The 27,275-nt window shown below is 58.7% G+C and overlaps 3 protein-coding genes across 10 annotated transcripts; 1 reads left to right on the top strand and 2 right to left on the bottom strand.

Annotated features, from left to right (window-relative positions):
• Positions 1-1,573: 1,573 nt before the first annotated feature.
• Positions 1,574-12,103, bottom strand: GJC2 (gap junction protein gamma 2). Its single transcript, XM_031004945.3, has 2 exons — positions 11,408-12,103; positions 1,574-3,713 (listed from the first exon to the last, which is right to left on the bottom strand). The coding sequence occupies exon 2, from the start codon at positions 3,692-3,694 to the stop codon at positions 2,375-2,377; it is 1,320 nt and encodes a 439-aa protein (XP_030860805.1). The 5' UTR covers positions 3,695-3,713; positions 11,408-12,103; the 3' UTR covers positions 1,574-2,374.
• A 365-nt stretch (positions 12,104-12,468) lies between these two features.
• Positions 12,469-21,312, bottom strand: GUK1 (guanylate kinase 1). 8 transcript variants are annotated; one of them, XM_004028532.5, is made up of 8 exons: positions 21,041-21,218; positions 15,795-15,908; positions 15,351-15,392; positions 14,480-14,576; positions 13,872-14,010; positions 13,717-13,801; positions 12,959-13,044; positions 12,469-12,750 (listed from the first exon to the last, which is right to left on the bottom strand). In XM_004028532.5, the coding sequence occupies exons 1-8, from the start codon at positions 21,099-21,101 to the stop codon at positions 12,718-12,720; spliced, it is 657 nt and encodes a 218-aa protein (XP_004028581.1). In that variant the 5' UTR covers positions 21,102-21,218; the 3' UTR covers positions 12,469-12,717. The 8 variants fall into 8 exon arrangements, with proteins under 8 accessions (XP_004028581.1, XP_055229498.1, XP_004028583.1 ...); XM_055373523.2 differs by lacking the exon at positions 21,041-21,218 and adding an exon at positions 19,575-20,279; XM_004028534.5 differs by lacking the exon at positions 21,041-21,218 and adding an exon at positions 16,658-19,544.
• A 5,089-nt stretch (positions 21,313-26,401) lies between these two features.
• LOC101127916 (small ribosomal subunit protein eS28-like) lies at positions 26,402-26,611 on the top strand. The gene has a single exon (XM_055373558.2). The coding sequence runs from the start codon at positions 26,402-26,404 to the stop codon at positions 26,609-26,611; it is 210 nt and encodes a 69-aa protein (XP_055229533.2).
• Positions 26,612-27,275: the final 664 nt, after the last annotated feature.

The following is a 27,275-nucleotide window of genomic DNA, read 5'->3' as shown; positions in this document are numbered from 1 at the left end:
AAGCTGGGGTGCCCTTTGAAAGCTCTGGCTGGGGGATGTGTACTAGCCAGGGTTCTCCAGGGAAAGAAAACCATAGGAAATATAGACACAGATACTATATACTATTTTTATATCTATATCTAGATATATAGCCAAAGACTAAAGTTTCCCAAAGAAGAAGGAGTTCTGCCTCCAGTCTGCCTGTGATGGCTAATTTTATTTATTTTGAGACAGGGTCTTGCTCTGTTGCCCAGGCTGGAGTGCAGTGGTGCCATCACAGCTCACTGCAACCTCGACTTCCCTCGCTCAAGTGATCCTCCCACCCCAGCCTCCTGAGTAGCTGGGACCACAGGTGCATGCCACCATGCCCAGCTACTTTTTAAATTTTTTGTAGACATGGGGTCTGTGTTGCTCAGGCTCGTCTTGAACTCCTGGGCTCAAGTGATGCTCCCATCTCAGCCTCCCAAAGTGCCGGGATGACAGATGTGAGACAGTGCTTGGCCTGTGATGGTTCATTTTATGTGTCCATTTGACTGGGCCACAGGGTGCCCAGATATGGGGTCACACATTATTCTAGACGTGTCTGTGAGTGCATTTCCAGATGACACTAAGACTTGAATAGATGGACTGAGGAAAGCAGATTGGCCTCTGCAATGAGGCTGGCCTCATCCGATCAGGTGAAGGCCTGAACAGAACCAACGGTGGAGGAAGGGTGAGCCATGCACAGTTGCCCAGCATGGCTGGACACCGCGGCCCCCACCACAAGGACCTGGCCTCCCCCGTGACGGCACCGCCAGCAGCACAGCCCCAAACCCTTCCTGTCTTGGAGAGGCTCCTGGTGTGTCCCCACTGGAGTGGACGCCTGTTGGGGTTGGTGTTTGCTTTTCTTCCCTGAGGCTGCACTTTCGGCATTTCTGTCCGTGGCTCCCTGAGTCAGGGCTCACATGGGGCCAGAGGTCATCCAGGCAAGCCCCAGAAAGGAGAGGGACTCAGCTTGCAGTTGGCATCTGCCCGGAGTTGGGCTTCGGTGAGACTCAGGGCTCAGCCTGGGCTTGAGTCTTGGCTGGGGAACACCACAGAGAGAGGGGTGTGCAGCCCAGGAGGGGCAGCCGGCCAGGCTGCACCAGGCCTAAGGGAGGCTGGGGGGTAGCCAGTCACCCGCAGTGTGCTCCAGGGGCTAATGAGCCCCCCTGCCCCTCGCCAAAGCCACCCCTGCAGGCTCTGGCCGATGTCCTGGTCATGACGGGGCCTGAGACAGCCGCCCTCCATCCACTGAGCTGCGGCCCAACCTGAGGCTCTGAGTGTGTTTTCTTTCTTTCTCACCATCAGTGCACTCCACCCTGCCCCACCCACCCCTGCCCCCGGCACGCTGCCTGGCACCAAGCAGGCCCCGAGTGTTGTCTGACAAGCTACAGGGGCTTGCCTGTGACCATACTCCCCTGCCAGTCCCTGGGGAGGGGTCTCCTCTCCCAGCCAGCCTGGAGCTAAGCCATGTCTCCCCATGTGGTAGCCATGCACACACACCCATGCATACACATATAAGCATACACCCAGACATGCACACAATGCACATACATGTGCATGCAGTCACACACATAGCCACACGTGCACATGCATACACATGCACACACAAGGTTATAAACAAGTTAGTTTTATTTTACTCCCTTTCCTCTTGAGGCTGGGTCTGAATTAGGGAGGAGGACAGACAGGCCACAGGCAGGAACCCAGAGCCCCATTCCCCCATCATGGCCAATCCCCCAGGCCCTGACCACCACCCATTGGGTCCAAGCTGCAAAGCACGTCAACATCTTTGCAGAACTTCAAGCCTCCCAGAGGAACGGAAGGCCGGCATCGCAGAAGCTCAAAGAGGGTGTGGTCCTGTCCACCCCAGGCTCCCAGTTCCCAGTCTGTCTCAGTTTGGGGCTGGGAAGGGGAGGGCTGAAGAAGGAGCCCCACTTGCTGTTGCAGGGAATGGGGACACGCACCCCCGCACCCCCGCACCCCCACCAACTGATGCCCATACCAGGCACCCTGGGGCCTCCATGGGTTGCTGCAAGGAAGCACAAAGGGGAGAGCTGGCATCCCAGAGGACCTATTCCAGCTCAGGACAGGGGTGGAGGAGTCAATGCCCCACTCCCCCTGGGGTTCAGACCACAGCAGAGGGCCCTTTCTGGCTCCTAGGCCCTCTCTCCACCCCACCTTGGCCCCAGTGGTGACCAAGCCAGGGCACTCCTCTGCCGCTTTCAGCCCCTTCCCTGAGCAGCCTGGCTGCCCCTCTGGGCGGAGTCTGCCTGAGGCCACCGGCTAAGGAGAAGGCTGAGGAGAAGGGGTTGCAGGTTTCCACCGGAGCCCCCCAACCGTCCTCCTCCCTGGCCCAGCTCGCAAGCCAGCGCCCTCAGATCCACACGGTGGTCTTCCCGTCCCTGCTGCTGGCACTGCCCTTCTCGGAGCCAGCCCTGGGCTTGGCTCCTGGCCGCTCGTGGGTGCCAGGCCGGCCCTGCTCCCCGACAGTGCCCGCAGAGGTAGCACTGCCCGTCCGGGACGCGGGGGCGCCTGCTCTGGGGGGCCCCCGGGAGGCCGCAGGGAGGCCGACGCACGGCGAACTGTCCCGGTCGCGGTCCCCAGCCGCTGCCCCGTCGCGCAGCGCCTGCAGGGCCAGGTTTGCCAGGTTCTGGTCATGCGCCCGAGCGCGCTCGGCCGCCCGCACCACCAGGCTGTAGTCGGGCGGGCAGGCCAAGCCACCGGCCGCGACAGGGAAGGCGCAGGGCGGGGGCCGCGGCGCGGGGGCGGGGGCGGAGGCCGGGGGGCCGCGGCGGCCGCGCACCGCGTCCTGCGCGCTGCCCAAGCCCAGGTGGGCCATCTCACAGAGGTTGAGCAGCAGGCACAGGCAGCTGACCACGTACATAACCAGCAGGAAGACCGTCTTCTCAGTAGGGCGCGACACGAAGCAGTCCACCACGTGCGGGCAGGGCTGGCGGCTGCAGGGAAAGAACGGCCGCACCTCGAAGCCGTACAGCAGGTACTGGCCCACCAGGAAGGCCACCTCGAAAGCTGCCCTGGCCACCAGCTGGGCCACGTACACGCGCATCAGGCCCTCCCGCTGGATGCGCCTCCGCCCATCGTGTTGCCCGGTCGGGCCCGGGGTCCCTGCCGCCTTGCCGTCAGCGCCGACCCCCTTAGTGCACGCCTCCTCCGCGCCGGCCTCCTCCGCTTCCTCGCCGGCGCCCTCGGCTGCCCCCGTCTCCTCCTCCTCCTCCTCCTCGCCCAGGCCCAGCATGGGCTCCTCCTCGCCCAGGTCGGCGGGCTCAGGCCAGCCGGCGTGCGGGGTCGGCAGGTGCGCTCGGGGCGCGCGGCGGGGCCCCGGGCGGCGGCGGAGGGCGCGGCGCCGCTCCTGCTCAGACGCACGGGCCAGGCGGTGCACGGCGTAGCCCAGGTACATGACCGAGGGCGTGGAGATGACGACAATCTGGAAGACCCAGAAGCGCACGTGCGACAGGGGCGCGAAGGCGTCGTAGCAGACGTTGTCGCAGCCTGGCTGCCGCGTGTTGCAAGTGAACTTGGCCTGCTCGTCCGAGTAGATGGCCTCACCGCCCACAGCCGTCAGCACGATGCGGAAGACCACCAGCACCGTGAGCCACACCTTGCCCACGAAGGTGGAGTGGTTGTGGATCTCCTCCAGCAGCCGCGTCAGGAAGCTCCAGCTCATGTTGGTCATAGGGGCGGGCGGGCGGGTCCTGTGGGACGGGGTAGGGGTCAGCCAGGGGCCTGCACTTAGGAGCCCGCGGCGCTCAGAGCTCAGAGCCGGGGCTCCAGGCTTGCCTCGCAGCTGGCCCCTCTCTGCTTACACAGTCAATGACGTGGAGCTTACCGCCTTAAACGGAAGTGGAAGCCCCCACCTGATCCGGCCCCTGCTCGTGCAGATGCAGGGCCCCAGCTGGGTGAGTTGCCTTCATGAGGCAGATGGGGACACTGAGGCAAGCACCACTCAAGTGTGTGGGGACTGGTGGTCTCAGTGTCCGCTGCACCCATGGCCACCAACCCAGCCCCAGCCGCATCCAGGTTGTTGGGGAGGGTTCCACAGAGTTTCAGCATCCAAAGGGTCTCCCCAGCCTGCCTAGCCACTCAATCCCTCCTGGCCCCTCCAGCTCCCTAGCCCCCAAGCCCCTGCAGCCCCATCAGCCCTCAGTCCTTCACAGCCCCCCGTGCCTGCACCACCATCAGCTCCCAGACCCCAAAGTGCCACCAGTCCACAATCCCCATAGCCCCTCGGCCCCCAGAGGCCCCGCTCTGCCTCCCTCCACACCCTGGACAGGGGCGTCGGGGTCCCTCCACCTCCACAAAATCCTCCATCCTCCCTCCAGCCCCCGGCTGGTCCCGCTGCCCTTCTCAGGTGCCCAGGGTCCCAGGGCTCCGCCCGCCCAGTCTAGGTTCCTGGTCCTCCATGGTCTCAACCCAGACCATCTCTAGCTGGGGTCAGGATGAAGCCAGTCGTCCGTCCAGGAGGGACGGTGTCCAGCGAGGTTATAGACCCAGTGATGCGAGGCCACACTCAGCACCTGCGACCCTCAGAGACAGCTGTGCCGCAGACCAGCCAAGCCCAAGGTGGGCAAGTGCCCAGGAAAGGGCTGTGCAGCAGGGCCTGTGCTCCAAAGAAGGAGAGCTCCTGCAGCTCCCCTGCCCACCCTCTCCTGGCGGTTGCCCCAGGGCCAGTACCTGCTCCTGGGTCGCTGAGGCAGGAGACCCCTTAGCTCCCTCCGCCTCTGGCCCCCTCCCGGTACCTGGCCTGGGAGGCAGCAGCGGCAGGTTTGGGACCAGCAGCAGTCGCTGGTGAGGCTCCCGGCCTCTTTATGCAGCTGAGGCCTCCCCACCCGGGGCAGGAAGAGGGGGCAGTCAGGGTTCCTGGGGAAGTGGCCCTGCTTCCTCACATCTGTGCAGTACCCCTCAGAGCCACACACATTCACATGTGCACACACAGATACATACCCACAGATTCACATGTGTACACATGCACACACATGCACATGCGTGAACACGCACAATGCATATGCAGATACCCATGCACACACATACATATACATGTACACGTGCATGCTCAGATACACATGCAAACAGGGTTAATGCAAACACAGATGTATGTGTACATCCACAGACATGCTTCTTTGCACTCACATGTAGACGCACATGCATGAAAACAGTGGCACATACACACTTGTGCGTATGCACACACATGCACATATGTATGCACAACCACATACACATGCAAACAGACCCGTGCACTCACACACACGTGTGATCAGGCACACACATATGCACAGGCGGGCACACTCCAGCCCTGAGGCCACCTCCCCTATCCCCCTGGCTCCAGTAGGCAGGGCCCACCTCCCTCCCCGCCTGACCCATCACAGCAGGCTAAGGCCCACTGATTCCAGCCCGACAGGAACCTGAGACAGAGCAGGCTCAAGGGAGAGATGGGGCAGGAGGCCTTCAGTGCCAGGGCCAGCCTGCCCAGCTGTGTGGGGGCAATATTGAACAAACGGCTCTCTGGGGGCAGCCTGCAGTAATGGCGCCTGCCAGTGCCCATGGTGTGAGCATTCCCGTTGTGGCAGACTGCGGAGTGGCTTCCTTGATTCAGCTGAGGAAACGGCGCCATTGGCTCAGCTCTGGAGACCACCGTGGCTCGGCCCTGGGCTGATGTGCCCTGGCGTCTGAGGGCTGGCACTTAGCTCTGGGGGCCTGTGTCACTTGCACCCACATAGCGGTCCTGGGAATGGCCTGGAAGAACCTGGGTCCTGCTCTCAGGGCCACGCTTATGGGGACTCCCAGATCCACACCTCCAGCCTGTAATTCTCTCTTGGGCCTGCTGCCACCCCCAACATGGGCACTCAGATGCCCAGCAAGCACAGCCAGTGCCAGAGGGCCACACCCAAATGCCACTCTGCTCTGCACAGCAGCTTCCCTATCCCAGCCAATCCTGAGCCTGGCCCTGCCTGCAGGGCCTCAAGCACTTCACTCCTTGCCTGCAAGCCTGGGGAGCATTAGGACGCCCGCCCAGCAGGACTCCTGCCCTGCCTGTGACTCCTAAGCAGAGCAAATGCTGCGGCCTCACCTGCCTTAGTGCCAGGTCCCCTGCCCCCACTCCACGCCTGGCTCCAGATATCCCTTCATGTGCTCTGCCCACGGCTCCCACACTGGCTGGAGCCCACTCCCGCCAGGAGCCTTTGCTACCTGGCCTCGCCACACACACATGCACAGGTGCACACACACAGGTTCAGCCCTTCCCTGAGGCTGTCGCTGTGTCACCGCCTTCCATGCTGCTAGTGACTATTCCATGTGATGACGATCACAGCTGGAGACCACAGGGTGTCTCACAGAGACGTGGGCGGTTTCATAGAAAATACAGCTATGTGGATGCACCTGGGTTCAGACACACACCTTTGCTCTGGCGCCTGCAAAGGCCTCAGTGCAAAAACACCCTAGGAGCAAGAATCTACCTGGGGCCCAGGCCTTGGTTCCTACCTCCACTCCCAATCACAGGAATCAGGAACCCCTGGTGGGGAACTGGCAGACCCTAGGGCTGGGGCTGGGAATGTACAGAGGAGCCTGGAGCAAACTGTAGTGTCAGAGAGGAAGTCTGTGCAAGCAGCACCTGCACGTAGAGCACCCAGTGCCTGAGACTGGATCCCTCTGAGCAGTGAAAGAAATCAAGTAGTCTTGTGTTACAGATTACAGACTGACATAGATTAGAAGCCAAAGTACGTGACTGAATGTATAACCAAATGGGGGACAGGAGACAGCTCCCCTGTGCAGAGTCAATCCAAAGCAGCCATGTGGACACTCTGTACTGGAGGGGAGCATGACCCCCAGCCCTACCTGTGGGCTGCACCTGGTAACCTGGCTTCAGAGGGTGTGGGAGGGAGACGGGGAGAGCGCCTCTGCAGCATGCCTCCTACACCAACCCTGGCCAGGCGGCCAAGGTGTCATCACAAGCATCGTGAATGGTGTGGATGCTTCACAGCATCTCATGGGAAAGTCACGTCAACTCCATGGTATTCCTCCCAAAACCCATCCCCCTGAAGACTCATAAGGAAACATGAGGGTGAAAGGGATCCCACCCAAGGGGCATCCTACAGAACATCTGGCCAGTGTTCATCCAGACAGTGAGGACACCCCATACAAGGAGACCCAGGAGGCTGCCGAAACCAAGAGGAGTCCAGGGAGACACAGTGACTGACACCATGTGGGATCCATGGCGGGGCAGAAAAGGAGCTGTAGAGGAGAGGCAAGGACATCTGCATACAGCAAGGACCTCAGTTAATCCCAGCTCATCCATACTGGTCCACTCATTATGAGGAGCATGTCACGCTAATGCAAGACATCAGCAACGGGGAAACTGGGTGTGAGGTCTATAAGAACTCTGCACTATCCTCACAACATTTCTGTAAATCTTACTGAGCTCAAGCAATTCTCCCACCTCGGCCTCCTGAGTAGCTGGGACTACAGGCACATGCCACCATGCTGGCAATTTTTATTTTTTAAGAAATGGGGTCTTAAGCCAGGCGCGGTGGCTCATGCCTGTAATCCCAGCACTTTGTGAGGCTGAGGCGGGTGGGTCATGAGGTCAGGAGTTCAAGACCAGCCTGGCCAATATGGTGAAACCCCATCTCTACTATAAATACAAAAATTAGCCGGGCGTGGTGGCGCGTGCCTGTAGTCCCAGCTACTCAGGAGGCTGAGGCAGGAGGATCACTTGAACCTGGGAGGCGGAGGTTGTAGTGAGCTGAGATTGCACCACTGTACTTAGCTGGGGCAACAGAGTGAGACGCTGTCTCAAAAAAAAAAAAAAAAAAAAAGAGAAGAAAAAAGAAATGGGGTCTTAATACAAAAATTTGCCAGGCATGGTGGTGCGCTTGTAGTTCTAGCTACTCGGGAAGCTGAGGTGGGAGAATCGCTTGAACCCCGGAGGGAAAGATTGCAGTGAGCCGAGATCACACCACTGCACTCAATCCTGGGTGACAGAGCCAGACCCTATCTACTTTTTTTTTTTTGATGGGGTCTCGCTCTGTCGCCCAGGCTGGAGTGCAGCCGCACAATCATAACTCACCGTCGTCTCCTTGATCTCCTGGCCTCAAGCAATCCTGCCTCAGCCTCCCAAAGAGCTGGGATTACAGGCATGAGCCATCCACACCTTGGCCCTTTTCTGTGAAAGTGCTGTAAAATAAACCCCTACTTAAAATAAAGAAAGGACCATGATAGAGAGGCGGGACAAGCTGAGGTGGGCACTGTCTAGTGCTGCAGGATGAGGCTGTCAGCAGGGGCTTGGTGGAGGCCCTCGGGAGGAGAGGGGAGGGGTGCTGGCCCCCAGGGAGCCAGGCCCGGGATTTGCAGACTATGTGCACACAAGTCCAAGAGATCTCACCCCAAAGCTACACCTCCAGGGTGCCCAAAATGAGGATTGGTGGGGAGAGGCTTCAGCTTGGCCAAAGAGCTGGAGGCACCCTTGGGCTTCAGAGTCTGGGAGGAGGCAGCTGCTGGGGTTAGTAACGTGTCAGGGCGAGGTAGGGGGGTGACCACAGGAGGCCACCAGCCAGGACACTGCCTGGCCCAGGTCTGGGAGTGGTGAGGCAGGGTCAGCCTCAGGGAAGGCTGTGGGAAGTAGAGGAGGATGTGGGCATTGGTGGAGGGCCGGGGACTCACAGGGTTCTCATACTGCGGACCAGGGTCTCATGGGGGCTCGCTACTAGGCCAGGGTGTGAAAGGGGGCTTCACAGTGGGGGCGGTCTCACCCTGGTGGCATCGGGGGCTCACGGGAAGGGCTTCAAAGGGGTGCGCAGCAAGAGCCAAGGGACTCATTATGGGGGCTCACAGTGGGGGCCACCTCTGGGAAGGGTTTCAGGGCAAGCAGGCCCAAGCCGAGGCTGCCTGTCTGCAAACCTGGCTGGGCCAGCTCTGACCGGTGTCCTGGTGTCCTGGTATCTCAGGACACCGGTCAGAGCCGGGCCCCCTCCCCCATCAAGCTCCTGCTCATCCTGGGTCTGAACAAGGGTCCTGAGGCACTGCAGAACGAGCCCCGCCTGCTGGGTGTAGCACAGGGTCAGGGGCCCAGGTATTTCCTTCCATCTCCAGGCCCTCCCAGGGCAGGCCACGAAGGGTGGGTGTTTTCTGCAGTTTAGGGCAGCCACCAGACAGGCACCCACGCACACAGTTCACCAGGCGGGACCCTGGGGCAGGCTCCTCCCCTCCCTGAAAACGATGGTACCCCAGCGCATGGCAGGCACTGTGCTGTCGCTTGTCCACTCACAGTCCAAAGCAGATTCCCAGTCCCACTTCCCTGGGGCTCCTGCAGGCACAGTCCCCTCCTTCCCCTGCACTCCACTGCAGGGCCCTGTGTGGGGACAGTCCTCACTCAGAGGGGGCTACAGCACTCACCCATCCTCAGGCCTCAATTTCTCCTCACCCGCTGACAGGCTGTAGCCCCCTACCCTGATGCCCAGAGCTCAGCTCTGTGGTGGCAGCTCCACTACCTGTCCTCCGTGTCCCTGCCTGAGCCCCCAGCTGCCTGTTCTGGACAGCCCAGGCCCTGGGACGGTCAGCCCCGAGTGCACCCTCAGCCATGCTCCTCTGGATGCCCTGGTCCAGAGGGAGGTGCAGAGCTCAGCCACCTAGGACCCAAGCCCGAGGCCTGGAACCCTCCCTCCATGCCCACTCTGCCCCAGCAGCTCTGTGGCCGGCCTCACTGTCCTGCCTGTGCAGCAGTAGGCCCCACTGGGTGTGGGCACCAGCCATCCTCATGCATCCTTCACATGTACACACAGGGCACGCTCCTCCCTCCACCCCCCCCACACACAAGCAGTGCACACTGCCACATGCACACTGCTGCTCGAGCTCAACATGGAGCTGGGCTCACACACTCACTCTCACACATAGCCATGAACCCTCCCTATTCAGACTCAACCTCACCACGTGCCTCCCTCAGGAGTCCCCACCAGGCCCAGGAAAGCAAGGTGCCCCCACCAAGACCCCAAGTGCCTGCCCACATGATGGCTCCCCTTACATGGCCTGCCACAGCTCCTGGACTGACCAGATCCCCAGGAGCCCAAGAGCATGGGTGTGGTGCTCAGGAATGTCAGGGGAGTGAGGGGACACTGAGGAACGGGGTGTGGAGGTATGAGTCTGTGGGATCCCCAGCCCCTGCCAGGGCCGTGCACACGTGCAGGTGGCAAGGCAGCATCCAGGCTGGTGCCTCCTCCCCCGTGGAGCCCTCTCCTCCCTGGGGTTGTTGGCGCTGTGAATGCGTGGGCCCCTCCTGCAGCCTGTTCTTGAGTTCCCTCCCTCGGGGTCCCAAGCAGGAACAGAGCTGTCAGGCCCAGAAGTGAGGGGCTGTTCCTCCCCTGGAGGTGGACCAAGGGGGCGAGTTAGGCCTGGGTCAGGCTGGGAGTGTGTCATCGCTGCAGCCTGGGCAGCTCCCCAGGCCAGCCTCCAGGGCTGTTGCAGGCCTGGAGCTGAGCCACACACCCTCCAGAAACCGAGCCCTGGTGGGTATCCATACTGGGAGTGAGGGGGTGATGATTACCCCAGCCTCCTAAGGCTGTCCCTGCCCTCCACCCGCAGGATCTACGAACCCGTCTCTTCCCTCCTGAACGCCCAGCAGCCAGGAATCCTGGGCTCACTGCCATCCAGCTCCGGGATGGGGGCCCCCGCGCCTGGGCTGTGGCCTCTCTGCGCAGCAGCCCTGGGGTGCTGCGCCCTCCCAGAGGGGTGTGGGCCTCCCCCTCCTCAGCCACGCCGCCCCTTCCTTGCACTGAGGGCCTGCCCCAGCACCCCGGGGGGGCCTCCACCCAGTTAATCACAGCACTGACAGGCACTGGGGTTGGATCTTTGACCACAGGGTCTGCTGGGCTTCAGGCCTAGGCTGGGCCCCAGTGCAAACTTAGTGGCTTGTGGCCTTCTATGGAGGGGACTGAGCAGGGCCCCAGGTCTGTCTGTACCAGGGGCAGGCTGGCCTCCTCACCTCCAGGTGGCCGCTGAGGGTGGGGGACTGGGCCTGGACACAATGCAGCTGGCTGGTGTTTCAGAGGCCAGCCCTACCGCTACCTGAGGGGCCCCAGCTGCTGGGGGAGGTACTGAAGGCACCCCCCTCCCGCTTGCCAGCTGTCCCAGAGCAGACCCCGCCGGTTGGTGCCCACCCTGCGGTGAAGGCAGCTGGGCCTGAAGGACACAGACATGGAGTGGGGGGGCCACCCCACCATCTGCGTGGAGCAGCGGAGCCCAGGAGGGGGTGGCAGGCGCAAGGAGTGCACCCTCCTAGGGCTGGTCCTTAGGAAGCCCTCCCTCCTTCGGGGCCTCAAGGCCAGGGGCACAGCGTGAGGCTGTCTCCTGGGGCAACAGCCCCCAGCCCCATGAGGTACATACATGGACCCCAGCACCCTACCTTCTCCAGGCCAGAAAATTCCAGTCTCCCTCAGAGCCCTTCCACCTGCTTGGATGCTGGTCCTCCCCGAGGGTGTGTGGCCGAGCCAGGGCCACCTCTCGCCACCAAGCACAATGGGGGCTGGAGGAGGGGCCCTCAAGGGCCCCATTGTTCCCCCCTCGGCCTCAGGGTCTGAATCCCTGATTGTCCTGGGGGGCAGGGCAGCGGGCAGGGCTTTCCAAGCCCAAGCAGGTCACAGGCCAGCCCCAGCCTCCGAAGCTCAGTCCACCTGCCCTGGAGCAAGCGACCGGGGGCTGCCTGGGCCCTCCCCTCCCCTCTCCTGCCCAGCCGCCCAGTCCAGGCGGCTCTGGCCTGTATCCTCCGGCAGTCTGGGCTCTGGGCGGGGACTCTGCTCCCCGCCCCCATTTCCGGCCGGGCGCCCTGCCTGCCTCCTTCTCTCCCACCCATCTGTCTGCACCCCACCCCAGAGGCACCTCACCTAGGCTCAGAACAGGGCTGGGGCTGACCCTAGGGGTGGCTGGCAGCACGGCCCTGTGCTGCCTTAGACAGGCAAGCTGGGGGAGCACTGGGGAAGGAGGGAGGCAGCCTGAGCAGAGGAGGCTCCTCACACACCACACACAGCCCCTGGGGCAGCTAGGGGAGGGGCATCTCCCTCAGGGAACCCCTTAGACCTTGAGATCTAGAACCTCCAGCTGCCAGAGCTCAGGGGCCTCTCCTGGAACCTCTGGCCCATGCCAGACCCACAGGGTCGGGCACCAAGAGGCAGCCCTCAGGGCCCACTCCTGCAGCCTCAGGCTGCCCCATGCAGCCGCTTCCTGCTCCCCACTTGCCGGCCTGCCAGGTGGGTTGGGACCAGCCCTGCCACCTTCCCTGCCTGCCAGTCAAGCATCATGCTGCCCTGGGGCAGCAGCCACGAGCCGGCAGGCAGCAGATGCCTAGGCAGAGGCCACCTTGTGGCCCTCCTTGGGGCTGGTGGTTAGGGTGGGCTGCCGGAGCTCAGGGCCCGATCGGGATGATGGGGCCCCACCAACCTTGGGGCCACATTCCACTCATTTATGGAGTTTCTAATCCAACAGTTATTTTATTAGGATGTCAGCCCTGGGTCCAGAGTGAGAGATAGGGACAGGGGACAGCCCAGCGAGGCTGGGTCGGGGGTCATCCCAGGATGTTCCAACCAAAGGGGCAGCATCCCCTCCACTCCACATGCTGGCCAAGGGCGCAGAGCTGCCGTATCGCCTGCCAAGGGGGTGGCTCAGTGCTGCTGCCCTGGTCCTGTATGGGCCCGGGGTGCCGAGAACAGACAGCAAGCCTCAGGCGCCGGTCCTTTGAGCTTTCTTGATTTCCTGCCAGTGAGGAAGAAAGGGAGTTGGGAGGGCTGGTATCCAGGAAGGGCTGGGCTTCCTGCTCTCCCTCCACCGTGGACCTCGGTGTCTCATGCCAGTGCTTGGGTGGGACTGTCCCATCTAACCTCAGTGGCCTCATGGACAACAAAGGCCTGGCCCCCAGGCCTCCCCTTGGGCCTTGCCCAGGTACGCACAAGGATGGGCCCACCTCAGAGAGCGCCTCCTTCAGCTCTGCGTAGGCCTGGTCCAGGCTGTCGTTAATGATGACCACATCAAACAGGCCGGGCTCCTTGCCTGTGGGTGGGGCCTGGGGTCAGGGCACAGTGAGCCCATGCAGCCCCATCCCAGGTCCCACACGACCCCCAGAGCAGCCCACTGGCCTGCGGCTGTCCTCACTGCGGCTGTGGGACAGCTTTCCAGCCCAGCCGGGCCTGTGCAGGGTAGGGAAGGGCCGCCCCCTGGGCCTCAGTCCTCAGGCACCACTCCTGCTCTCTCTGGAGCCCCAGACCTTGGGTCTGGACACCAGCACCCATCAGGACTCTGGTTAGGGGCTGCACTATCCTCTACACACACAGCAGAACGTTAAATGCCCTCTTCTTGTGGGCTGCAGTCAGACCCAGAGAAGAGGCAACAGCTGTAAGAGGATGCACATGACACCCCCGGGGCTAGAAGGTTGGGGACATCTCATGGGACCCTGGGCGATGGGGGGGTCTGGGGGCCCTCATGGAGACTCTGGGTAACAGAGGGAAATCTGAGGACCCTCAATGAGACCCTTGGTGACTGGGGGTGGGTTCTGGGGACCCTCACGGGGACTCTAGGTGTTGGGAGGTAGTTGAGAGGTCTAAGGACCCTCACAGGGACTCCAGGTGTCAGGAGGTCTGGGGACCCACAGGGTCCCTGGTGCCACAGACCTCAGAACCCTGACTCCCCTCCTGGCATGCCCTGGTGATCCCACGGCACACTCACTGCTCTCCATGTCGGCCTGGGCAGCAGCCAGCCGCTTCACCAGGCTCTCCTCCGTTTCAGTGTTGCGCTGCCGCAGCCGCTGCTCCTAAAAAGGGGGTGGCAATCAGAGCCTGGCATGCCCTGGCCCCCAGCCCCCAACCCTGCCCAGCACACACCAGCACGTGCAGTGAAGGCGGCTGCACAGAGATGTAGATGGGCCGCAGATCAGTGGCCTTGATGTTCCGCACACCCTGCAGGTCCACGTCCAGCACACAGATGCGGTTCATGGCCTGCACGGCCTGCACCGCCACCTTGCTGGGGAGAGGTGCCAGGTCAGCAGGGGTGCCAGGGCTCTCTGAGGCCTTACAGGAGCTTCAGGGACACCCAGGACCTCCCGGGCCCAGCGTTCTCCTCCCACAGCTGAGCCTAGGCCTGGCCTGGACCCAGCACCCCACAGCACCTCAAACCTGCTACCCCCACGCCCTGCCCCGCCTACAGGGAACAGAGGCCACCCACTCCCCAAGGTGCCTGTAGTGAGCACGAGGTGTCCTGTGCACCTTTCACCCTGCCAGGACAATGCACGGTGGCAGGACCGGGCCCAGCAGCCTCATGAAAAGAGCCACTATGGGCCACAGATGTGGGAGCCTGGCCCTGGGCCACAACCTGGCCACATTCATAACCATGGGGCGGGTGGTGTGGATGGTGGGCAGGCAGCATGCACTACCCTGGATCCCTGTTGCCAACAGCAACCCTGGGAGCCCACCCACACCCACGCGTGGCCCACCTCGTGCCATACAGGTTCCCCGAGAACTCGGCATGCTCGATGAAGTCGCCGGCTGCTATGTCACGCTGCATCACCTCCCTGGTTACAAAGTGGTAATCTGGGGAAGAGGAGGGGCTGTCCAGAGGGCAGACTGGACCTGCACCAGGGCACCCAGGGCCAGCCGCCCCCAACCCAGGCATGCCTGCAGGCCCCTCCCACACCCACAGCTGCTTTAGTCAGATCCTTGCCGGGCAGGAGACATCTGAGGAACCCTCAAGTGCTGCCAAGTGCCTGAGCCAGACACCATTTCTCACACTGTCCTCACTGATGGAGATACGAGACTGCTGGGTTCCAGTGGGGAGTTGGGAGTTGGTGGTGATGGGGTGGGGACTGGAGACCAACAGGTTCTGGGGGAAGGTGGTGGGGGAACTGGAGACCGTCAGGTTACAGAGGGGACGATGTGGTGGGGTGACTGGAGACCACTGGGTTGCACGGCAAGGGGCGGGGGTGCTGTTAGGAAGGGGGTCCCTTGTCTTGAATCAGGCAGGCAGAGTAGCCCTTTTTACCAGGACCCCAGAAGACAGCTCAAAAGTGCTGATAAGTGCCGAGTCCAGGACAGGGCTGGGGACAGCAGCACTGTGGCCGCCTCCAGGGTGGGAGGAAGACAGCCCCAGGCCTTGGCCGGCCTCTCACACTGTACCCAAGGAAGGCGACACCACGCTGTGGCGCTGACACCCTGATTGAGTTCACCGGCCCTTGGAGGCAAGGACCCATCTCACAGATGAGGGATTGATGGGGGCAGGAGACGGGCAGCACAGCCAACACAGCTGCAGGGCCCAGCAGCCCTGCCCACACTGGGGGTGCTCCAGCCATAGGGCCCCACCCCACTCACCTTTGCCGTTCTCCTCGCCGGGCCTCGGGTTCCTCGTGGTATCTAGCAGAGAGACCTGTCACCCATCGGGGGCTGCTCGGAGCCCAGTACCCCACCCAGCGTTTCCCTTGCAGTCCCGACAGCACTTGAGCCCCAGGATGCAGGCAGCCTAGTGGAGCACACCACTGGGAAGGCGCAGGAGCCTACAAGGCGAGGGTTCTCCCAGAAAGAAACACTGTGGCCCAGTTATCAGTACTCAACAGACCCAGGGAAGGGAGACACAGGCACGCAGGACAGCAGGAGTGCGATAACCTCAGGTTCTGTGTGGGGGAGAGTGTGCAAGAGTTCGGACAGTCTGCAGGGTGGGTGTGCCTGTTGGGTTTGGGCTCCTGGCCTGCTCACGGTGCTAGGACTACTCAGCAGCCTTGAGGTCTACGCACCCCTCCACAAGAGCCCTGGACTCACGGGACACGCTGAAGCCAAAGATGCCGCTGTGCTCCTGGAGCAGCCTCTTCAGCAGGGTGCTCTTCCCAGCTCCCGAAGGCCCGCTCAGCACCACAGGCCTGGGGCCCGACATGCCTGGGGGTGAGAAGAGAGGCTGTGGATAGCAGTGCGGCCTCTAGTCCCCATCTGCTGAGCTGCCTCTGCCTTCCTGAATTCATGGCAGGAAGGGGCTGACCCAGGGATGGAGACATTGGCCTGAGAGTCTCCTGAGAGCCTGGGTGTTCTTCCCCCTGAGCTCTGCCACGTTGGAAGGCCCGGCATGCACAGGGCGGCCCTCAGACCAGGCTCTGGGCACACGGGAGATGAATGGAAGGCCGGCTTTACTGGGTTCTCAGCAGGGGAGCCCCCATCTGAAACCCACTGACCCTGTCAGCCTCCCCAGGGGTCCCTGGCAAGCAATGCTGTCTACTCTGATGATACCCTACCTGGGAGCTGCCGTCCCCACCTGGTGGAGTCACCTCCAAGCCCTCTGGGAGCCTGCCCTGAGACCCCCACCCCACCCAGGAGTCCAGCCATTCGCTCCCATGCATGGTGCTGAATGCTGGGCTGCTAGGTCTGGAATGGAAGTGTCCCTGTCCCCGCCTCTGTCCTCTGGTACCTTGCCCTGCAGATATGGTCTTGTCAAGATCTACTGAATCTACACCTATTCCAGGAACTTCTCATCGGACTTGGGACTCCTATCTGTGATGCTGGTAATGCCAGAGGGGGTTGGAGGCCTCCCTCCCAGCCCCCAGGGGAAAGGCAAACAGCTTGGACACGTGGCAGGTGAGGGCCCGGGAGCTGGCCTTTGCCTGGTGGGAATCCTCCCCAAGAACAGGGCCTACCTGTTTGCTGAGGTGCAGCCTCTGTAGTCAGCCTGGGGTGGGTCTGTCTGCTGGACTGAGAGCTGGGGGTGCTGAGTCCCTAATCCCCACCACGCCTGCTTCTGGCCCCACCCTTCTAAGCCAGGAATAAATCCCCAGGGGGCCTGGCCCTCGGCCCTTGCAGGGAAGCAGCCCCATCCACCTGCTCTGCGGCTGTGCAGGAAGGAAAAGACAGCTCCAGCTCTTGCCCCAAGACCTGCACCTGCCCTGCCCTCCCAGTCCACGTGAGCTGCACACACAGGGCCAGGGCAGCGTCTTCGAGTTGGGATGGGGAGCAGAGCTGAGGAGTGGGGCCGTGCACTGCAGCTGTGTTCAGGGGCTGGGCTAGAGGGAAGCGGATGGACCCCTGGCCACACGCACACCTTGGACACAACTCAGGCGAGGCGTGAATGGCCTCCTCCTGTTTAGGGCACAGCCGCCTGTGGGCAGACGAGCAGACAGTGGGAAGGACCTGAGGATGCCCTCCTAATCCCCAATTTAGGCCACCGAGGTAATCTCACAAATGCACCACGGCTGCAATTCCATCATGCACAGCGACACCCACCACACACATGCCACTCCCAGGCACAAAGGTATGCAGGATGTGTGCACAAACCTACCACAAACACACACACATGCATGCACACACACACACAAATGCACACACACCAAGCAAATGCACACACACCACACATGTGTACCCGCAAAGGTACACATGCACACGCACACATGTCATTGATCACAAACACACCGGACCCCCAGTTAAAAAGACTCAGGAGGAAGGGAACTGCAGGACACCCACCCAGAAGTCCACGTGCTCTCCGTAAGGGATAGACTCCTCCCTCCTTACTGCCTCTTCTGGGCTTTTTGTCACAAGCACACATCGTTTTCATCTCACCATGCACCCCATGCCCTCCTGGCTCTCCCACCCGCAGAACTTGCCCCTGCGCTTAGCTCGGGCCTCCCCACTAACCTGGCTCCTGCTGCTCACCCAGCCCTGCCACCTCCTCTATGTGCCAGCCAACCATCAGCACGCACTGCAGTGGCCAGGGTTCTTCATCCATTCAGCTTCTCCCAGCCAGCGAGCCCTGCAACCTCCACAGCCCGGTTCCCATAATGCACTAGCTAGGAGCCCCCCAGAGTCTCCCACAATCAATGAGCCATGCCACTTGCGTGAATTTCTGGAGCCCCTGCTTCTCCAGGGTGGAAGGGGTACAGTTCTCAGGACACATCCAGCAATTGCTACACACCTACTTGAAGCACTGAGATCACAGAAATTATGACTTGATGGTATTATGGTGACTTTTCTAATACGAAGGAGAAAAAGTAAAGCTAGATCATGTGCTTCGAAGGACCCGATATGGGAGAGCTACTCAAATGGTCCTGTGGGCTGGACCCCATGTGAGCTTCTGTCCTGTTGCTCCACTGAGCTGGCCCTTCTTAAGGTCACTCTGCCCTGCCAACCCACAACCAACATGGCACTGGTGGGCCTGACAGGGCTGCCCCAAGGCCGGTCCTGCCCTGTTCCCCCCAGCCCCTGGCTCCAAGCTCTTCGGGTCTGAACCTAGATGCTACGTGACTACAAGCCCACCCGGAAGGAAACACAGTGGTGACCTCCACTGACCAGGCCTCCCCTCCTCCCTCCTGAGGGAGCGCTAAGCTAGTGAAGTGAAGCTGGGCCCACAGGCAGAAGACACCAGTTCGCCCAGCTGCTGCCAGGCAGGGGTCCAGGCTCCAGCCTCGCCAAGGGCGTCATCTGCACAGCTGTGCCTACACTCGCCCAGCACAGGGCACAAGGCACACGTGGCACATCAATCGCCAAAAACTCTGGGAGTTTTTGCATCCTCAGAAGGGGGAGAGCCACACCTTCTGAGGATCCCACCAAACTACCACAAGACCCTGGTCTCCATCCCCTCCTTGGCCCCACACCCCATCCCCAATGCCCAGGAATTGGGGAGCTCGTGCCTCACTTCCAACTCCCAGGAATGGGGGGTGCTGGAGTCCCACCTCTGGCTCCTGGGTTGGGGATCTCCCCCTTTCCTCGCAAGCAGCAAGCGGCAGGTGTGTCTCTTCACCACAGGGCCCTGACAACGATCAGACACCAACAGATGCAACCCAGCACAGAGCAGACAGCAGACGCTGGTGGGCCCCAACCCCGCCTGTTTCCTCCACAGGTGTTGCCCCTGCACCACCCTTACCCCGCCAAGCCCAGGCTTCCAGGCCTCCCCTCCTCCCTCCTGAGGGAGCAGTAAGCTATTGAGGTGAGGCTGGGCCCACAGGCAGAAGACATCAGTTCGCCCAGCTGCTGCCAGGCAGGGGTCCAGGCTCCAGCCTCGCCAAGGGCGTTGTCTGCGCAGCTGTGCCCACTCTCGCTCAGCACAGGGCACGAGGCACACATGACACACCAATCGCCAAGAACTCTGGACGGGCCAACACTCCGCTCTTCCTGGGTCCCCTGAGTTCGGCTCTGCCCAAGCGTGAGGGCACAATGAGCAGACTACTGGGGGCCCTGGCTAGCCAGAGAGTGCAGAGGGCAGACAGTGAGTGGATGCGGGCCTTGCAGAAGCACAGCCACACCACCACTGGAGACAAGGCGGAGGCACAGGCTGCCTGCCTGCCTGGGGAGAGACCAGTGGCAGGGCGGTCACCAAAGCCACCTTCCATGGAGCACACCCAAGGGAGAAAACTGTGGCCCAGGCCTCAAGGCTCCTGCAATCTTGCGGTGGAAACCACGGAGCCTTTGCCCTGACCAGAACACATGCGCCAAAGGTGTCTTCCTGTGGGCAGAGGGAAGCATTCCAGCAAACAACATTCTGTGCTCTCCACTCTCACCAACCCACAGTCTCAAACTCCAATCAGCTGCCTGGCAAGAAGCCACACAACCCACAACTGTAAGGACCTGCCAGGCACGTGGTCTCCACAGGAGCTCCGAGATGGAAGGTCTCCTGGGAGCCGCCGGCGCAGATCCATGTTCCGGAATGGTCTCTGCCAGAACGCTCCCTGGACTGGGCTCCCATGCTGCCCCAGCAGCCGCTTTCCTGGAAAGGCACTCCCTGCTCTGGCGGCATAATCTCCTCCTTCTGGCTTCCAGCCATCCTAAGGACTGAACAGAGTCACCACCTTGCCCCCGGCCCGCTGTTCGAGGAGATGCTAACAGAGGGCTTGACCTTCTGAGAACCGAGAGAAGTCAGCCCCCGCCTGGCCTCTCGTAAGACACAAACCACCAGACGTGGGCCTGGGCTCTGGGCCGGGCCAGCTGGATGGAGGGGAGGCTGGTCGTCCAGGCGGCTGCTCTTGGCTGCAGGGTTTCTGGGCACACATCCGGGTAGCACGCGTCCTGGCCTTCAGCAACCTCGTTTTAAACGGGACCACACCAGGAGCAGCCAGGGCGCTTTCGTTTTCACTTTGTTTCCCCCGGGGGACAGGAACATTCCTTTACCTCCTGAGGAAACCAGGCTCTTCCAGAGCCACAGAGGAGTGAAGGCCCCAGCCCTTCACGATGCTGCGCGGCTATGTTTGGGTCTGTCCATCAGGGAGAAAGAAAAACCGGCCGAGTCTTGCACAGGGTCCTCGACAGCAACCCCAGGTAAAGAGCAGAGCAAGCCTGAGACAGGAAGGGGCCATGAGCCCAAAGACAGCAGAGCAGGACCCAGCCCGGGGCCTCAGGACCGACCTCTTTCATGCAGAGACGAAACCGAGGCCCACCACACGCAGGGTCAAAATCAACTTTGAGGCACCTGCTTCCCACACCAGTCCTTACTGGGGCATACTTCTAAGGCGACGCTCAAGAATGGCAGCAGGGCAGCTTCAAGAACCCCAACCCGGACTCTGGCCTTGGGAGAATCCGAACCCCAAATGCCACACCCATGCGTCGGGAAGGCCTGCTGTTTCCCCAAGTCCCCGTCTCTGAGCCGTGCCGCGGAGTAGGCAGAATCCTGGCAGCCCCGGAATAGCCGGCTCCATCCGCCCAGGACCCCCGGGCTTGCAGGGTGAGGTGGGAACCCGAGCGCACACCGCGCCGGGCCAGCGGTAGGGACTCCCAGCTGCTCTCTTTGGCGGCGCGCCCAGGTGTCGGGAAGACACCGAGCCCTCCTACACGCCCGAGGAGCAGCTCGACACTGCGATAACTGCCGGCCTGCCCAGCTCCTGAGGAGCGCCCCGCCCTCCGGGACCCGGGCTCCGCTGCGTTGCCAGCCCGTCCGCCCTCCAGAGCTCCCCCGTTCTCAGGGCCCACAGGTGAACGCGGCACCGGGCGTCCCGGCTAGGAGGAGATCCGGAGGCGGCGTGGACTGGGCGACCGCAAAGCGCAGGGACCGCTGCCACCTCGACCCGAGTCACCCTCGCGATCGCGCTCGTCGTACTTACCGTCCGGTGGGGCCCGGCCCAGGGCGGCCGCAGCCAGCCCGGCCAGCGGGCGCCGCAGCATCCGGGGCCACCTCTTCCGCCCACTGAACCTACGTGACAGCGCCGCACGGGCCAACCTCCCCCCGCGCGCGAGACTGACGTCATGAAGCGCCTGCCCCGCCCATGTCTCACTCGTTCTTCCCCGCCCCTTAGGGAAGTACTTACCTCAGTGCCTCGCTAACCCCGCCTCCACCTGCGCTGGCCTGTCGCGACCGCAGGGGCGTTCAGCACACCGCCCTCCCAGCCCGCCTTCTCCCGCTGCGTCACAGCGCCGCGCCGGCCCGCCTCCACACAGCGCGAACTAACATCACGACCCGCCGGCCCCGCCCACGGCGTATTTGTCCCGTGTGTCACTCAGAGAAGTACCTCAGTGCAGCGCGGGCCCGGCTTTCATCTGCTACGTCACAGCGCTGCGTCAGCCCACCTCCTCCCGCTTATGTCACAGCGCCGTTTCCGTCCTCAATCTACACTGCAGGGACCTAACTAACGAACGACTCCGCTAGCCCGTTCCAAACCGGCCACTCTCCAAAAACCATTAATTGGGGAATGTGGCCGGGCGCGTGGTTCACGTCTGTGATCCTAGCTCTTTGGGAGGCAGAGGCGGGAGGACCGCTTGAGGCCAGGAATTGGAGACCAGCCTGGGGATCATAGGGAAACCCCTTCTGTACCAAAAAATTTAAAAACTTTTTTGTGCCTGTAGTCCTTGCTACTCGGGAGGCTGACGTGGGACGGTCGCTTGAGCCTGGGCAGTCGAGGCTGCAGTGAGCGGTGTTCGTGTCACTGCACTCCAGTCTGTGTGACAGAGCAAGACCCTATTTCTTTCTTTTTTTATTTTTTGAGACGGAGTTTCGCTCTTGTCACCTAGGCTGGAGTTCAATGGCGCCATCTCCACTCACTGCAACCTGGGCCTCCTAGGTTCAAGCGATTCTCCTGCCTCAGCCTCCCGAGTAGCTCCCGAGTACAGGCGCCCGCCACCACGCCCAGCTAATTTTTGTATTTTTAGTAGAGACAGGGTTTCACCATGTTGGCCAGGCTGGTCTTGAACTCCTAACCTCAGGTAATCCACCAACCTTGGCCTCCCAAAGTGCTGGGATTACAGGTGTGAGCCACTGCACCTGGCCACGGGACTCTATTTCTAAAAATTATTTTAAATTTTTAAAAAGGATTTATTGAAGGCTGGGTGCAGTGGCTCACACCTGTAATGCCAGCACTTTGGGAGTCCAAGGCAGGCAGATCACCTGAGGCCAGGAGTTCGGGACCAGCCTGGCCAACATGGTGAAACTCTGGCTCTACTAAAAATACAAAATCAGCTGGGTGTGGTCGTGGGCCCCTGTAATTCCAGCTACTGGGGAGGCTGAGGCAGGAGGATCACTTGAACCTGGGAGGTGGAGGTTGCAGTGAGCCAAGATCAAGCCACGGCACTCCAGCCTAGACGACAGAATGAGACTCCGTCTCAAAAAAAAAAAAAAAAGTATTGAATGTGAACTGCAGGAGAGCAAGAAAAAAAGTAAAACTTTAAAAAATACAACTTTAAAAAAATGTGTTGGGGCTGGGCACCATGGCTCATGCCTGCAGTCCCAGCACTTTTGGAGGCCAAGGCGGATGGATCGGTTGCCCCGGAGTTGGAGACCAGCCTGGGCAACATGGCAAAGCCTCGTCTCTATTTTTTTTAAATACTAATAATAAAACAGTTTGTTGGACAAGGGATTGTAACCTGGAATACATGTGCTATGTCATACCATAGGTGCCGCATTGGGGGAGGTGGGCAAGGAGAAGCTTTTTAGGCAAAAAAGGGGAAGTTCACTGTCAGAGGCAAAATTATGTCATATGTATTCATAGGTCTCGCTGGCTTTTATTCATGATTCATGAATTGAGGCAGCCTTCATTCTACAAAATAGAATAAAAGCCCCTGCCTGAATTAGCCAGGTGTGGTGGCGGGCACCTGTAGTCCCAGCTACTCAGGAGGCTGAGGCAGGAGAATGGTGTGGACCCGGGAGGTGGAGCTTGCAGTGAGCTGAGATGCGCCACTGCGCTCCAGCCTGGGCGACAGAGCGCGACCATCTCAAAAAAAAAAAAAAAGCCCCTGCCTGGGCGATAGCAGAACCATGGGTTTTGTAAGGTGAGGAGAATGAGGAAACAAGATAGAAAAATAACAGATTGATAACCTTAGCTTACTTCAGGTTACTCTTTTGTAAGGGTTAGAGAGCAGAAGGGACTTCCTTATTATGCCAACTGAGGAAAAACTAATCTGTTTTGGGATTTAGTTTCTTATGTGGTGTTTAACATAAGTGATTTAATTTTGGTTTGGCCTGGTCTATTTGGACCTAGTGCAAGAGCTCAGTCCAAAACAATGGCCTCCCATGATTTTTTAAAAACAATTTTTACCCATTTTTGATCAGGCTCTCACCTAGCTTGACCAAAACTTAAAAGTGCCTCTCTCAGTTACTATCAGTTTGGGTTTCTGGTCTCAACACGTCATTGATAGGTTATAGTGTCTTCATGATCATGCTTTTCTTTTCTTTCTTTCTTTTTTTTTTTGAGACGGAGTCTCGCCCTGTCGCCCAGTGCAATAGCACAATCTCAGCTCACTGCGACCTCCGCCTCCTGGGTTCAAACAATTCTCCTGCCTCAGCCTCCTGAGTAGCTGGGATTACAGGTGCTCACCACCATGCCCAGCTAATTTTTGTATTTCTAGTAGAGACGGAGTTTCACCATGTTGGCCAGGCTGGTCTCAAACTTCTGACCACATGATCCGCCCACCTTGGCCTCCCAAAGTGCTGGGATTGCAGGCGTGAGCCACCATGCCTGGCCATGATCATGCATTTCTTTGAGTTTTTGTCATTCCAGCTGAAGAGGGACCATTTGATGTTCAATGGATGGTCACATGCAAACATTTAAAACATTTGAAAGGATACAACACACCAGGGAGACTACTATTGTGACTGTCAGGAGGATAACACCAAGGGTTTGGAGTATGTTCCTTAGCCAGAGTCCCTGTGAACCCAACCAACGAAAACTGAATAGATCAAACAATAAGCCAGATGGGGAGTCTACCCATTTTAACCAAGCAGCCTGTTTGTTAATTTTTTGCAGCTGAGTCTACAATACCTGATGTATTTACCCATGTGCAACAAGATGTGTCAGAAACCACACAGACCCCTTCCTGTTCAGCTAGTAGGTAATCTATGTAAAATTAAGGCAGGGAGTGAGAAAAAGTGGGTCTGGTTTGCTTTGATGCCAAACAGTTGCATCAGGGATGTTGCCAAACTTACCCACTAAGTAAACTAAAGGATCTGTTGGGTCATAAAGATGAGAGTCTGGCCTGACAGACCCGATATATTTATCAGGTAACCCACAAAAGCTACTGGTGTGAAATTCTAACTACGGCATTAGCCTGCCAAGTGAAAGAGGTAGGCATGAGCAAGGAAAAATTGAGAGGGGCAAGAGGCTAGTCTTGTTTGGATATCTGGGGAAAAGCTTCACAATGTAAAATGGTCAACTTCTGGTCCTGATTTGTAATATGACTGTCTCTGATTATGACAACAGATGGTTTGGTGAACTCTGTATGGTCCACACGTTGGCATGAGACTTGTCCCTTGATGCTTACATCAAGTTGTCCAGCTTAGTAGCTTTGTTCTTAAGGTGGAGAGTTGTCAACATATGTTGGAGGAAACAAGAAGAATTCAGGGTCCAGTCCATTCTGCAGGTAGATAATAAAAACTCTAGAACAACAAACAAGGCTACAATCTAATAACAAGTGTACTATAATGTTCTTTCTTCTGAAACATACATTTTCTCTTTACAGTTGCCCCTCATTTCTACCAGAGCTAATCAGAGTAAGACTAATTTGTTTGCAAAATGTTTAGCCTCATCAAACTTGCCCTGCTTATTTAGGTAAGTTCAGTGAGAATAGCATCAACCACATAGGCTCTTTTAAGTTTGCTTGGGTGGAACTTTAGATCAGGAATCTCAAAATGAACTTTTAAAAATCTTTCGATGCTAGGAAGCCAGTGTAGATAGAATGCGTCTGTAAGTACTGTAGGCAAAGTCTGTATCTACAGTCTCAATTTCGATATCCCAGTCATAATATAACCAATATTTCCAATTGTGTCCTGTTATAAAGAGGGCAGATTCTCCTCCTACTTCTTCCTCTTCTTTCTTCCTCTTCTTCTGTCAGGGCCTCACTCTGTTGCCCAGGCTGGAGCACAGTGGTGCAATAATAGCTCCCTACAGCCTCAACCTTCTAGCCTCAAGTGATCTTCCCTCCATCTCAGCCTCCCAAAGTGCTGGGATTAATCCCTCACTTTTGGGAGGCTGAGATGCCCAGCCAAGAGCAGATTCTATTGAACATATACAAATAATTATTTTGTCATAAAAATAAGAATCCTCATGAGTAGTTTCTAAATTCTGGAAGGATCAGGTAGGGAGAAAAAAGCAATGTCTCCATTTTTGTTCACAAAGGTATGTTACCAAATTGCCTTAAGCTATAGATAGCCTAAAAGAAAAGGTTTCCTTAAATCTGAAAAACAAAAGAACCATCAATATTTTTAAATTTTAAAAAGACATGGAAACCCATAATTCATCAGTCCATTTAGTCTCATGTGATTAATTTTTGTCCTGCTTGATGTTGGGTTAGCAATTTGGTGAGTCTAGCTTTTCTCTTAGAGTTCTAGAAATTCTTACCCAGCCCAATGGTATGATCTTAAAATGATCAGAAATCTGTACTTGTCAGAGTCTTTTCCATCTGTGGTGTCCTGATATAGAGATGTTGTCTACAGTTCCTAGCTCATAGTTCCCAGAACCATTGTTACAAAGCATGTTGGGTGCTTTGGGTCTCAGGAGACAGAATATTTCTGACCTTCTCTTTCACTTGCCCAAGGCAGGACTCTAATCTGATTGTGGATCAAAAGACCCTCATTCCAGAAAGGGTCCTTCCCCATACTCTGGAGGAAGGACGTGGACAGGTCCTGCTAGGTTTAGATCAGACTTTATTTTTATCCAATCACGTTTGACACAGTTGTCCATGCTTCTATCATGGACAACCAATAAAGTATAGAAGGCCCACAGGACAGGGTTTGGGGGGCATCCAGAGAGCTGAACATGTGGAGGCTGAGAGAAAGGTGAAGAAGAACTCATCCACAGGCTGGGAGGGTGTTGCACCCCAACTCCATGAGGACAGAAGCTCCTGCGCTTAGGACCCTTCCAGACTTCGCCCTATGCGTCTCTTCATCTGGCTGTTGATTTGTATCCTTAAAAATACCCTTCTTAATAAACCAGCAAACATAAGTATTATCTTCACCCAACTGCCGCCGCACTGCCATCATGGACACCAGCCACATGCAGCCTATCAAGCTGGTCAGGGTCACCAAGGTTCTGGGCAGAACGGGCTCTAAAGGACAGTGGTCGCAGGTGTGCATGGAATTTATGGAGGATGCGAGCCGCTCCATCATCCACAATGTAAAAGGCCCCGTGTGCGAGGGCGATGTGCTCACCCTGTTGCAGTCAGAGCCAGAGGTCGGGAGGTTGCGCTGAGCTTGGCTGCTGGCTGGGTCTTGGATGTTGGGTTCGACCACTTGACCAGTGGGAATGGTGTGCTGCGTTCTCCTTTATTTTATTCTTGGCCTGCCACACAGGAATTGAGATGTGTCTTTAAATAAAGCATTTGTGTTTCAAGTTAAAAAAAAATTGGCTGGGCACGGTGGCTCAAGCCTGTAATCCGAGCACTTTGGGAGGCCAAGGCAGGCAGATCACCTCAGGTCAGGTGTTCAAGACCAGCCTGGCCAACATGGCAAAACCTCATCTCTACTAAAAATACAAAAGCTAGCTGGGCATGGTGGCGGGCGCCTGTGATCCCAGCTACTCAGGAGGCTGAAGCAGGAGAAATGCTTGAACCCGGGAGGCGGAGGTTGCAGTGAGCTGAGATCATGCCACTGCACTCCAGCCCGGGCAATGGAGCAAGACTCTGTCTCAAAACAAAAACAAAAACAAAAAACAAAACAAAACAAGAAAACACGTTTCCCTGAGTTCCGTGAGCCACTCTAGCAAATTAATAAAACCCAAAGAGAGGGTTGTGGCACCCCCAACTTGAAGCCAGTTGGTCAGACGTTCCCGAGACCTGGACTTGCAACTGGTGTCTGGGAATGTCGGGGGCAGTCTTGGGGACTGAGCCACGAGCCTGTGGAATCTGACACTGTCT

Source organism: Gorilla gorilla, chromosome 1 (genome assembly GCF_029281585.2).
Source record: "Gorilla gorilla gorilla isolate KB3781 chromosome 1, NHGRI_mGorGor1-v2.1_pri, whole genome shotgun sequence".
Lineage (NCBI taxonomy): Eukaryota > Metazoa > Chordata > Mammalia > Primates > Hominidae > Gorilla > Gorilla gorilla.
This window is presented reverse-complemented; position numbering and strand designations above follow the sequence as displayed.

Bases quoted from the DNA above. Each gene is read 5' to 3' on its own strand.
- GJC2 (XM_031004945.3), bottom strand. From the start codon at position 3,694: ATGACCAACATGAGCTGGAGCTTCCTGACGCGGCTGCTGGAGGAGATC.
- GUK1 (XM_055373520.2), bottom strand. From the start codon at position 19,770: ATGGCTGGAAGCCAGAAGGAGGAGATTATGCCGCCAGAGCAGGGAGTG. The intron at 15,393-15,794 runs GTGAGTCCAGGG...TCTCTCTGCTAG, and splicing joins CTTTGGCTTCAGCGTGTCCC to ATACCACGAGGAACCCGAGG. The intron at 12,751-13,716 runs GTGAGTGTGCCG...CCTCACTGGCAG, and splicing joins CCAGGCCGACATGGAGAGCA to GAAATCAAGAAAGCTCAAAG.
- LOC101127916 (XM_055373558.2), top strand. From the start codon at position 26,402: ATGGACACCAGCCACATGCAGCCTATCAAGCTGGTCAGGGTCACCAAG.